The 13,867-nt window shown below is 39.7% G+C and overlaps 1 protein-coding gene across 1 annotated transcript; it reads right to left on the bottom strand.

Annotated features, from left to right (window-relative positions):
• Nucleotides 1-468: 468 nt before the first annotated feature.
• On the bottom strand, nt 469-13,598 carry LOC119896374 (mitofusin-1-like; the record flags this gene model as incomplete). The annotated part of the gene is made up of 15 exons (XM_038709808.1): nt 13,310-13,598; nt 13,092-13,211; nt 11,665-11,800; nt 9,852-10,014; nt 9,562-9,686; nt 7,796-7,904; nt 7,560-7,667; nt 6,969-7,122; nt 5,257-5,324; nt 5,020-5,141; nt 4,785-4,911; nt 4,481-4,585; nt 949-1,051; nt 649-869; nt 469-570 (listed from the first exon to the last, which is right to left on the bottom strand). Coding segments are annotated over exons 2-15 (1,758 nt in total), but the record flags the coding sequence as incomplete, so codon positions are not given.
• Between the last annotated feature and the right edge of the window lie 269 nt (nt 13,599-13,867).

Here is a 13,867-nt window from a genome sequence, read left to right as displayed (position 1 = left end):
CTCAGACACCAACACGCCACAGACACAAACACGGCTGAGACACCAACACGTCTCAGACACCAACACGCCTCAGACACCAACACGTCTCAGACACCAACACGCCTGAGACACCAACACGTCTCAGACACCAACACGCCTCAGACACCAACACGCCTCAGACACCAACACGTCACAGACACCAACACGCCTCAGACACCAACACGCCTCAGACACCAACACGTCACAGACACCAACACGCCTCAGACACCAACACGCCTCAGACACCAACACGCCTCAGACACCAACACGCCTCAGACACCAACACGCCTGAGACACCAACACGCCTGAGACATCGACACCTGGCCAATAAATTGATTTCACGATTAATTTGGATTTATTTGAATTTAACGTTCAAAGGTGTCCTTCACAAAATACATCAACAGAAACGATAAACAGATGAATCAATAATGAAATGCCTGCGGGACGTACCACTCCCCCGACCACCAGCACGGTCATCGACGCCCGGGAGGTGACGGAGACCAGACCTGTCGCTATGGAAACCACCATCTCCTCCTTAAAGCTGGATCTTTCCTGCAGAGAGAAACGATGTTGATGTGTTTTCATTGTGTGAATGTTTTAAACAAGGAAGGTTTCCAGCACGGTACAAACCTGCAGTCGTGGGTCGGAGCTGCTCAGTGCTCGCTTGGCCTTGGTGGTGCCGATGAAGCGGGTGACGAGGGCGGTCCAGCCCAGAGAAAACTGGAAGTTGATGTTTTCATGGAAATCTGCACAGAGGGTGGCAAGGCCGAGGTCATAGGTCAACTCGAAGGATGAGGAGGGAGCAGAGAGCTGCTCCTGGACGGACAGAGACAGCAGAGGACGGACGCTATCTGAGGACAGAGGAGACACACAGCCGTCACGCTGCCTTTTCATGACGATGAAATGTGTAAACAAAGGGAGACGTTGTACCGATCATCTGTCTCTGTGCGTCTCTGACGTCTCTGAGGACGCTGACAGAGCAGCGATGCGCCAAACAGCCGACCATCCTCTCATCCACGTGCTGCAGCAGCTTCTGAAGAGGACAAACAGAGACGTCTTTATCAGCTTCATGTCTGACTTCAGAAGATTTATATCAAACTAACAAATAACCAGTGGTGGACAGTAACTAAGTACATTTACTCAAGTACTGAAGTACAAATATATTTCTACACATCTCAGAGGAAGATTTTGTACTTTTTACTTCACTACATTTATCTGACTGCTTTAGTTACTTTACAAAGTAAGATTTATAATAGTTTAGATTTTTTTTGCTGAAATTACTCAATTTTAGCTTCAAATTCTTCAATTTTAGCATCAGTTTTAGCTTAATTTTTCTACTTTAATTCTAGCTCAAATTCTTAAATTTTGACTTCAATTCCTGCTTTAATTCTACACCTGAAACCATTAGTTGATTGACCGAAATTTAATTGGCAACTATTTTGATAATAATTTTTTAATTTTGTTTGTCAAGTCAGCAACCCGTGATAAACATAACCATACTAATAGTACTTTTGAAAATTTATGAAGTATTTTTAAAAGCAGATACTTTTGTACTTTGACTTGTTAGAAATTTAAATTTTAGATGAGGGTACTTTTACTCAAGTAAAGGATTTGTGTACTTCATCCTCCACCGCAAATAACGCATTATGATGAAGATGGCTATTTTCTTTTGTCTTTTCAAGTTCAAGTTTATTTATCAGTGATTCTTGAGATCTGGGACAAAACATGTCCACCAGTTTGGGTAAAACATTTACATAATATTATTCATAAATTTAACTAGAAAACTAACAGGACAATTTTATTTCATATTGTTTTATATATTTTTTTATTATAAATTATATAATATGTGACGAGTGCCTGTAAAAATCCTTGTCTGGAAGCAGGTGTCATTACATTACAATAGCTTAAAAAGAACTAAAAGTAATGCAAAATTAAACATTATACTTACTATTTGTTAGTAGTTCAGTAAATATTTTAATAGGTATCAAAAGTTACAATCTGAAATAGATTTTAATGTACTTTTTAGAAGATTCAACTTGTGTCCTAGATTTTTGTCAACACTGTCAGACATTTTTTTAAATAAAATTGAAGGCTGCTAAAACTCTTTGTCACTTCCTTGTTCTTTCTAATGCTAGGAGACCACTCCAGCTCCGGTAAGTTGTTTAGATTCTATATATTTCATTCCTACTTGTTGATACCTTGCATGTCACAACCGTAGTGTGTCAACACCATAATTAATGTAATGCAAGATTTGTATCATGTTTTCTGCCATAAATTCTTAATCTATGTAGATTATAGAGGTCACAAGCAACTCATGATAAACAAGATGGCTCCTGTGATGAGCACATGTGTTCTGAGGGGAAATATGCTATTTTGTCAACTCCGTCAGGATTTGTGTCCGACGGTGTTGACAAATGCCAGTGAAGTGCATTATTTTAGTATATATTTACCTCCTGAACATTTGATATTACTGTAATTCAGTTTTATGTGTTGAATTTCAAGCTATTGCCACAAAATAGCTTTATGTTTTGAATTGAATCTCATTTTCAAAGCCTCTCAAGTACTCAATATGTCATAATGTGTTGCTTATGCTAATCCATCAGAAAAGTATATAGTATATATGGTGTATATAAATATTTTACAATAAAAATAAATAATAAATTGGGATTTAATTTACATGACCCTTTATTTAACTGACAGAAGTACAAAGAAAAGATTTTCAATAGTTTTACTGATCAATGTAACTGTAAATTGTAAATATAAACAAAGTTTAGTGAAATAAATGTTGAGCCAGAGGCTTGTTTACCTTTGGGTTACCTCACCTTTCCTCGAATAACAACTAATCGTTTGGCAAGTGAAGATACTAATTGTGCCAGTTTTATAATTGGAATGTTTGTTATTTCCTGCTTGATAGCTGCTCAACAGTTTGTGGTCGTTATTGTCTGATTCTCCTCTTAGTGATGCGCCATATATTTTCAATAGGAGACAGATCTGAACTGGCGGCAGGCCTTTAAAAAACACGCAATCTGTGTGTACGAAGCCACGTTGTTGTAGCCACTTTATTCACAGGCTTTTTGGAAAATATCCCAACGTTTCTGGAGATGAGGTTTGTAGTTTGTGTATAAGCCGCATATATTTGAAGAGGTTGGACTTTACAGTGGAGTTATGTTCATGGACTATTGTCTAGTCCTTGTACTCCTTTGAGATGTTAATCCAAAAAAAGATTGGTTATATTATGTATTTTGTTCGTATCTTATAATGTTACAATATTTGTAAGAGTTTAATGATAATTTTGAATGAAATATTTTTCTGTTTCTTACAAGTTTGTCACCACCGTCAGTTTTGTGTCAACACCGTCAGATGGAGTTTATGTTGTTTTTAAAAAAAAGATGATATATTTTGTTCCATCGAGAATATTTCTCTATGACATTGTTGCATTTTCAAAGTGAATTTGTAATTTGAACACTTCTAAGTATCTCTGTTCATATTGGAGATTAAATGTTATATTGGTTAATACATAGAACTTAAACCGTAATTATTAAACAATGACAAATCTAACTTTTAAAAGGAGATACGATTCATTTAAAAACATGTGTATACAATGAAGAGAACCAAGAAACAGTTAAGAGTAAAAATATCTGTGATAAGGTCATTCAAAATAATGTTTTTGACGTTTCTATGTTTCTGATGGTGTTGACAAAAATCTAGTTCTGATCCTGCAAACATGTCATTTGACAAAAATGTAAAACTGGGAGGTTGTTCTAAAACATGAGCAAAGCCTCATTTAACAAAGATGTATACATGTTTTTTTGAAAATGATCAAGTGTTGTTTTGTCCCTGATCTCAAGGGTCACTGTTATATAGCACATTTAAAAACAACCCGGGTGACAAAGAGTTTTCCACTTTTGTAACATACTGGAACTAATAAACATAATATTTAGTTAATAATGTAAACTGTAAGAAAACACACACACTGTCAGTCAAAACATAGACTTAATTATCTGTCCCCCAAAAACAATGTCCCATGTCTGAACTATACTGTCACAGTACTTTTCTGCTCCACCAATCAGAGGGTCAGGACAGCCTGTCTGAGAGGCAAAGAATCAAAACACACCCTGCATGTTTGTGCTGTAAACTGGATTGGAAGTAAAGCAGCTTACTGTGTCGTCAGTTCCTCTGAAGCAACATTTAGATCGAGTGTGACTGTGTGTGTGAGAGATAAGCTTCAGGCAGGTGTGTTCAGGTACAGTGAGGTCGCAGAGTCAAAGAGAGTTTAAAGGAACTGCGTTTAGAGAAAGCCTCTCTGTCGGACAGAGCTACTCACGCAGGTTCCTACCACCTCCGGTCTTTGTGCTAAGCTAGGCTAAACATGTGCCGGACTGAAAAGGCAGCGTTAACTTTGAACCTTGTAGCAGAGGTTGACTGTATGTGCCAGTGACAGTAGTGTTGCTGCAGCACTCACAGTTTTGTAGAGCTCCAGAGTTTCTTTTGTCGGGTTGAAATCGGCTCTGAACTCGTCCACCAGAATAGGAAGAGAACAGATCTGATCGGACAGCGCCGCCGCCACCTGACGACGAACCATCCACACAACAACATGAACACCAGAGACACAGTCCTGCTGGACCCTAACTGTGGCTATAAAGAACATTTTACACTGGTGTTTAGTGATAGATCTGCGAGAAAAGCTGCTTGATGTACATAATATATAATGAATACGCTGTAAAAGCTAAACGTGTTTCGGCTGATGTGTGAACATGATTTTGCACCTTGGCAGCGACCTCATCCGCCAGAGTCTTGATCGTCTCTCTGACGTTGTTGGTCAGACGGTTAATTTGTCCCCGAACAAAGTCCAGCCGGTCCCTCTGGTCCTCACGCTCCTCCAGGCAGCAGATCCTGTCAAAGGTCAAAGTCAGAGACTCTCTGTGACTCTAGAGAAACGACTCTGTGGACATTAGTTGCTCCTTTTGTTAAAGAGGAAGTGCGTGAGTTTGAGTTCCTGACTTCCTGTCGGCGGAGGCGATGTTGATGGCGTCCATCAGACCTTTGATGGCCTCGGTTATCTGCCACGCTCTCACTGTGTGCTGTTCAAACTTCGTCTTCACTGCAGACTGAGAGATGAACTCCTGCAGGGTCAAAGGTCACCAGGGGTCACATGTCTCAGGCTCAGTTTAATCATCAGTGTTTCTGCCCAACTGAAATACTGCGTTTACATAGTATATACACTGAGTTTTGTGGTACCTCAAACGTCCTCTCAAACATCTGGAACTCTCTCAGTCTCTCATGGAAACCTTCAGCCAGAGCGCCACCTACAGGAAGACACAGGTCTGAGTCAGCAGGTACCTCCAACACATTTTGACACCAAATGTGCAAATAGGGCCCAGATTTAAAAATACCTGAATTATCCATGAAATTCAATTTTAGCTTTGATTTTTACTTAAATTTTAACGTAAATTCTCCAAATTTAGCTTTAATTTTAGTTTAAATTCTTAAATTGTGGCTTAGATTTTTACTTCAATTTTAGCTTAAATTCTCCAAATTTTGCTTTAATTGTAGCTAAATTTTACACATTTAAAGAAAGAAATCATTTACATACTTCAATTTTAATTTAGCATAAATTCTTCAATTTCAGACTTAATTTTACTCAATTTTATCTTAGATTTTTATAAATTTTAGCTTAAATTTTAAAGCTTAAATTCTTCAATTATAGCTTTGATTTTAGCTTAAATTCTGGCTTAAGGTACATGTATACATGTATGCTTGTATGTGCACCTGTATATCACATCCACCTCCGACATAATAACAACAACAACAATCCTTTGCAGTCTGCTCACTGCACTATTGTCTCAATCTGTCTGTTTAGTTTATAGTGTGTATTTATGTGTTCTCTGTAGTACAGCCTGTGTTTGATTTAATTACTGTATTATTGTGTTATTGTATTATTGTATGAGTAAGCACATTGTGAGCAATGTACAGTCCAGAGTCAAATTCCTCGTATGTGAACACATACCTGGCAAATAAAGCTGATTCTGATATTTAGCTTAAATTTCAGATGAATCTTTCAAAATTTGGACTCAATTTTAAATCAATTTTGGCTTAAATTCTAGCCTTAATTCTTCCATTTTAGCTTTGATTTTAGCTTAAATTCTTCAATTTTAGTTTCACTTTTAACTTAATTTTTATCTTAAATTTTTCAATTTAACTTAAGTGTCTGGTGGGGGTGGTGATGGCGTAAAGATAAGATGCCTTCCTTTGGTGTGGGAGACTTGGGTTCAATTCCCACTGTGAGACATCCACCAATGTGTCCCTGAGCGAGACTGAGCGAGCATTTTAAGTCGCTTTGTAATTGTAAGCGTCAGCTAAATGAATAAATGTACATGTAATGTCTGAGCAACAAGAGATTTAGGTTACTAAAATATAAGAGAGAAACAGAGAATCCTGTTGTACACTGCACAAATGACTTAAACAATAACTGACTGAACTGTTGCCAACTCATTTTTGCGTAATTGACTCCTGGTTTCAGCTCTTTAGTGACTGTGTATTCAGAAACACAGACTGGGTGAAAACAATAACGTGCATCTCAGAAAATATTTATTTCCGCTGAGTGACATCATAACTTTCTGACAATCATAATGACTGTATTATAACTCCATGTTGTCGTATGCCTTACAAAGGGCAGACCTGCTCTGTGTGAAAAGCACAATGAGATCAATTCTATTATAAAACTTTGTAATTGTAATATACTAAATACACATTTAAAGAAAGAAATAATTTCAGAATAGCCTTATGGTGAAGAACGCGCAGAATAAAGAATAATAATAACAGCTCAGTGTAAAATTCTCTGGACACTTTGAGAAGTCTGTGTTGAACCTGATAGACACAAACATCAACAGTCTGTGTGATGAAAGGAGGCTTCTCCTCCTGATGTCCCCCACCTGGCTCACCTGGCTCACCTGTCTCAGGCATGCCCTGCGCTCGCTGCATCCTGGAGCTCAAAACCTCTTTGGCCGAGACGAAGAAGATTCTCCCGGGCGCCTCGTCCATCCCGACTACCTTCAGCTCCTCAGCCAGGAAACTCACACAGCGGTCCGTGTGCTGCTTCCTCACCTGGACAGCAGAGTGAGGACACAGAGAGGACATCCCAACTTCCTGAACTGCATCCATGTTTCCCTCACATCTCAGTCGTTACGAAGACACGATGAAAGAATGAACAATCGTCAGTTTGACCTCGGCCCGAATGTTTTCTCACATGTGACTGAAAATAAATTATCTGCATAACAATGTATGTGATATAAATTAAAAAACAAAAAAACATTTCTAATGAAAGAAGTTGTTTGTTGTTCTTTTGTTTATCAAACCAATTATATATAAATATACACAAGTTTAGTTATTTAGTTATCAAACAATCCAAGGATTTTCTGTTGTCGTGGTGACAAAGCCAGCGTTTGAAAGGACAACTCTTACGTTTGTGCACCAGCTTCACAATAAAAGCAGCTGCTGGAAAGTTTGAGTTTAGACTGAGGCTGGGTTGGTCACACACCCACCTCCTCAATGTATTCAGGTTCGCTCACTGAAGCGTCCCATCTGTTGTGAAGGATGAAGATATTCGGTTTGGAGATTCTCTCACTGACTTTGTGGAAGAACAGTTTCTCCTGCAGACAGAAAAATATAATACATGATATAATAAAAGACTTGTATAATAAATATGTCACACACACACTGACTGAAGTCATTATGATCTATAATCTATGATGTATGAGATCTTCAGGTGTTCCCTCACGGTGTTCATAAGCGTCGACTCAGCGTTTCCCACCAGAACAAAAACGTCAGCGTCCAGACAGAACTTATCGATCCAGCTGTCCAACTCCAGAGTGACATCAGTGCCAGGGCTACAGAGCAGAGGTCAGAGGTTAAAGGTCAGAGGTCGAGGAGCAGAAAATGTCCCACAGTGAGGCACACTGAAGCTGAAATTGAAGCTATAATGAAAGTTAAAAATTCAAAAATTTTAACTGAAGCTAAAATTAAAGTTTAAATTGAATTTGAAGCTAAAATTTAAGTAAAAATTTAAAGTGAAGCAAAAATATAAGGTAAAATTGAAGAATTTAAGATAAAATTTAAGCTAAATTTTAAGAATTAAAGCTAGAACTGAAGAAAAAAATGAAAGCTAAAATTGAAGAGTGGAACCTAAAATTGAAGCAAAACTATAAGCTAAAGTTATCCAACGAAGGTTAAAGTCCAGGGCAGCTGGACTTGGTTGAAGATACTGGAAGACGTTTCGTCCCTCATCCAAAGGACTTCTTCAGTTCTGACTGACTGGCAGGGAAACTCAGCTATTTAACCTCAGTGGGGTCGTTGGCCCGGGTCATCGATACCGCTGGTTCGTTAGTGTTCCTTGTTGCTGTGACGACAGTCGTTACAGTCGTTAAGACTACCTGTGGCCGAGACTGAACGACCATCGTTGGTATCTTCACCTGAGGCCAATAGGTTACGTTTGTTGAGTTTCCTGGGAAGTGATGAAAGGACAGCATTGTAAGTGGGGGATAAGTGGTGGCGTAGACCCCCTCCCCTGTTCAATGACGGCTTCTCCACCCTGGTGTAGATGCTTCCTTAACACCTCTTTCAAACCATCCATCTTCTCTGTCTAAAGTCCTTTTGGATGAGGGACGAAACGTCTTCCAGTATCTTCAACCAAGTCCAGTTGCCCTTGATTTTAACCTTTGTTGGATAACTATGATCTGGACGACTGAGAATCTTCATAGACAACTATAAGCAAAAGTTGAAAAATTTAAGCTAAAGTCAAAGTTAAAATTGAAGAATTGAAGCTAGAAATGAAGGAAAAATTTGAGTTAAAATTGAAGAATTGAAGCTAGAAATGAAGGAAAAATTTGAGTTAAAATTGAAGAATTGAAGCTAGAAATGAAGGAAAAATTTGAGCTAAAATTGAAGCTAAAATTGAAGAATTCTAAAACTAAAGCTAAATTTGAAATTGAAGCAAAAATTGAAGCTAAAATTAAAATAGGATTTGAAGCTAAAATATAAGTTAAAACTGAAGAATTGAAGCTAAAATTTAAGTAATAATTGAAGCTAAAATTAATTAAAAACTGAATCTAAAATTCAAGAATTTAAGCTGGAATTTAAGTAAAAAAATTAAAACTAAAGCTGAAGAATTTAAGATAAAATCAAAGCTAAAATTCAAGAATTTCATCTAAAATTAATGCTAAACTGAAGCTAAAATTTTAAATTTAAGTAAATTTAAAGTGAAGTAAAGCAACTCAGGTTGATTGTCTTGCTCAGGGACATGTTGATGGATGTGTCTCAGTGGGAATTAAACCTGTGTCTTTCACACCAAAGCCATGTTTCTTATCCACTCACGAAAGCTAAAATTGAAAGCAGCTAGTGAGTCAGTGACGAGTGAAGTGAGACAGCCGTCGTCACGGATACAGGCAGTCTCGTGCAGAATCTAAACACAGATGCAGGCCTGACAGCGATCAGTAAATCCTGAGCGGTGATGTGAAGTGAACAGCACTAGGCGTTCTAGCGTGTTACCTGTCCATCAGCACCAGGTCGTCTCTCAGCAGAGCGCAGCGGCTTTTAGGCCAGAAGACTTTAACCAGACTGCCAGAGTCCAGAGTCGGATCCATGTGGAGAGCATGTGCCAGTTGGTTCACCGTCTGAGGAGGAGGAAAAATGTGGAGGAGTTATCAGTAGGTCAGCTGATTCAGACAGAACATCACCAGAATAAAAACAGTCCGACATCTCAGTAAACCCTCAGATCCGTTTCTAAGTCAGGGTTCACCGACATGTCCGACTGTTCCTTTAAAGGCCGTTTGTCGTACGGTGACGCTCCTCCTCTCATTGGTCGCCTCGGTGGTGAGGTAAGCCTCGTCTCCGTCGGTCCCTTCAACTCTCAGGAAGCAGTTGGTGGTGTGACCGATGCCGCTGGGCAACACTCGGTCTCTCAGCATTGCATTTATCACGGTGCTCTTCCCGTTACTGGTCCTGAATCAGACACATTAACCGCCATCAGTTATTGCACAGCAGCTGTCATTTATTAAATTGGTGTTTTATTACGACTTCCTGTGTGAACGGCATTCAAAGGCTGCAGTGGAGCAGATTCTAAAATCTGTAGCAATTCAATAACGAGTAACTGCAGCCATTAAATAAATTCACTCAACTCAAAATTGTAAGTAATAAGTGCTTAATTAATTTAAGCCACTGTGAGTGAACCTTGAGGGTGAAATTGAAGTTAAAATTAAAGTCATAACTGAAATTAAAGCTAAAATTCAAGTTAAGATTGAAATTAAACTGACAATTTTTTAGTTGAAGTTAAAACTGAACTTAAATTGAAGCTCAAATTGAAATTAAAGTTACAACTGAAGTTAAGTTGAAGTCTGTACAAAAAAGCTCCAGAAAAAGCCAGTAAGTGAACCTTAGTCGGGATTATTTTGTTGTTGTAATTTGAAACTATTTACAACACAAAGCATGAACTTCAGAGTTTAATTTTAAAGTTGAATCGGAGAAGCTGCTGTGCTTTCCTCAAGAAACTAAACAACTTCTTGATTCTTTTTACTTTTCAAAACATCATATTATATTTGTTGAGCTGCTCCTGTTTAATGGACATTGTTTACTGTCTCAGCACTGCGTAGCTTTAGAAACGCTACGGAAGCCCTGAGAGCCAAATGAGAAAAAATATTCTGGTGTCTGTTTTTAATAGTTTTATCTCCTGTGTTTTTACCTGTTTGTTAATAATTCAGGCCACATTTCAGTTTGATTTTACTAACTTTGTTTATTCTCATTTGTTTCTTCTAAGTCTAAAACTAACTAAAAAAAGGATCAAGAGTTTATTGTTGTAATACTCCTTTCGGCCACAAGAGGCTGTAGTGCACCACTACCCCAGTTCAAACTTGGACTCACAGCATTCATGTTTTATTCCTTCTATTATTATAAACTATTTAGACTTATTCTCAGCAAGTGAGAATATTTCCTAAAGAAATACACAAAGTCAAGTAAGTTAAAAACAAACTGAATTGTGGGCTGAATTATTAAAAACATGTAAATTAGTTTACAGGGAAACTCACTTCCTGATGAGTTATTACATCATCCAGCAGTTATTACATCATCCAGCAGTTATTACATCATCCAGCAGTTATTACATCATCCAGCACGCCCTCAGCTTCTTGCTCATCACATCTCGGCCGTTAATACTCCGAATGTGTTTCAGCCGAAGCAGGAAGCCGCAGCAGTTTGTAAATCAGAGATAAGTTTATCTGACAGTTTGTCTCAGCAGCACGACTCAGCAGAAAAACTGATCTCAGGTCAGCAGACAACAAACTTCTGTGACTTTCCCCTGCTGTTCTTTGACAGTTCAGGTCGTTTGTGCTACTTGCTGTTTTACTGTCTATCTGACTAGTTCTTCTTTTATTCTCGAACTGAAGCGCTCAGTGTGAAACGCGAACCGCTCTGTTTCAGTTTTGATGCTTTCTGTAACTTGTTTCACTGTGACGTGATATTACAGAAAAGTACGACACTAACGTTGTGATATTGATTTACAGTAATATGAACGGATGTTATCGCCGTGTGGATATGAAGCGTGGTTACCGCCTCTCCCATAGCAACCACTTATCACCTGACCCCTTCCTGTACTTTTACCTGCCGAAGAACGCCACCTTCATGTGCCTCCTGAGCAGGACTTCTCTGATGGTCGACAGTTTGGTGGCACAACTCTGCATCTCCAGACTCTGCTCCTCGACGGCCACCTGACCCAGCTCGTCGCCCCGCCACGCCTCTGACATCACAACAAACAAAATACCGTTATCGTGGCTGAAAATATCCGACGATGATCAAAGTTTCCAGAGTTGCTGTTACAGAAAATCACAGCTTGATTTCATTAAACTGTTTCTTCTAGATTCTGTTCATGTCATCACACATGTTCTTCTGTCCTTTGTGAAAGAAGTTAAACTCAATCGATGAGCTAGCATAGCCCGATCTCTGGTCTCTGTTTGACCTCTGGCGGTTCATCAGAATCAAACTAATAAATGTGCCAGCAAGTGGCGACTCACGGGTTCAAACCTTTCCACAGCACAGCGATTTCAAAATACTTTCAGACATGTTGTTCAAAATTTGTTTTGAAACGAGTTTTCTGATGACTGGAGAACTAATTTATGATCCATTAGGTGTGCAGCGCTGACTTAACGTGATGCATGCATTGGCGGTGCTGCAAAACGTCATTAAACGACAACGACGACATTAAAACCTCGCGGGAGAAAGGCGGCTGCAGGCGCCAAGTCCGGCGGCCACAGTTAGTTTCCCCGACTGCACCAAGCTGGAACCACACTGTTGCCTGATCAGTCACTGATCTCACAGTAAGCTCACGCAGGTAGACTGTGTCCGACTTGACGGCGCCGTTTTTATTCCCCGCCCCTGCAGTCATCTGTAGCTCATGCTAGACTATCAAGGCGAAAGTCAGCCGCCGGCATCCTGAACGCACCTATAGTCTAATTTGTGTTATGCCCCGCCCATTTCTTGCATTTGTAGCGCCCCCTAGTGGTCGATGTGAATGAAAGGTTTCGGGTGTGTGTCCGGTACAAAGTGGTGGTGATGACTTTGGTCTATCTATGTAGTGAGCCCCCCCTCCCCCCCGACTCATCAACAGCTTTATAGTGAGCCCCTCCTCCCCCGACTCATCAACAGCTTTATAGAGAGCCCCTCCTCTTCCGGTGGACCTTATTTTGAACAGTCAACGAATTTTCCTGAATTACACATGTGGTGTTTGTCAGTTTAAAGACAATATAAATCAGCAAAGTCGGCTTTTAAGAGCAGTTTGGAGTTCTGTTTCCTGCTCAAGGACGCTTTGACATATTATGGCTTTGACATTGGCAGACCGGAGGACTCAGGGATTGAACCACCAACCTTCTGCTTACAGGACAACCGCTGCGCCTCCTGAGCCACAGCGAACTCCACCAGTCACGTTATGTTTATATCTCACTTGGGATTAGATAAAATAACTTTAGCTCACGCAGACTGACCCACACCTGAGAAACCACCGGCACACCTGAGCCTGTGTGTGTGTGTCTCACCGTCCACGAAGGCGGAACCGTCCTTCACAAAGTCCAGCAGCTGATCAAAGATAGAGGTGATCGAACGCTTCGCCACAACGAAATGCTGCAGAGGAGACGGATCCGCGGCGTCCATGACACCTGACACACACCCATCAAACAGGGTTACACACACGTTAAGACAAAACACACACTGCCGGTCTACAGGTGAACACACGCAGAGCAGAGCGCGTCTGTACCTTGTTCAATGTGTCGCTCGGGTTCAGAGGTCAGTCGTGTCTTCGGGGATTCGTCTCAAACGAGTCGCGGTCAGCTCCCATCATCCCTCTGTTCAACACATCGACCACATCAGACTCACAACTGATCCTCAGCACGCAAAGCTCAGCTTACTGTGTGTGTGTGCAGACAGATCCTCTTAGCAGGACTTAGAGCTGCTTCACCTGACTCACCTGCAGCCTCAACCACCTGCTCACGCTCACAGGTGTGTTTTATTCAAGGTTCATTAACTCTGTTTCAACTATTTTCCTTCTCGTACTTTAATATTTTAATAAACACCAGGATATTCTTTCACCGTAACTGTGCACACATGTATGGAAACCCATTTCCACCAGTAAATGTTTTTAGGCAGGATAATAAAAAATGCTCATGTTAAGTCAAAATTATGAAATTTTATCTCCTAAATTAGATTTTATCCTCCTAATTTTGACTTATTTTCATTTTCTCTTATAATTATGACTATCAAACTAATTTGACTTATCTTCCCCAACATCTCAGAAATTTGACATTTTTCATTTCAA

This window comes from Micropterus salmoides, unplaced genomic scaffold, assembly GCF_014851395.1.
Source record: "Micropterus salmoides isolate LMB-PRFRI ecotype aquatic unplaced genomic scaffold, ASM1485139v1 Ms_hic_scaffold_974, whole genome shotgun sequence".
Classification (NCBI taxonomy): domain Eukaryota; kingdom Metazoa; phylum Chordata; class Actinopteri; order Centrarchiformes; family Centrarchidae; genus Micropterus; species Micropterus salmoides.
Note: the sequence above shows the minus strand (reverse complement) of the source record. Positions and strands in the feature narration are given on the sequence as shown.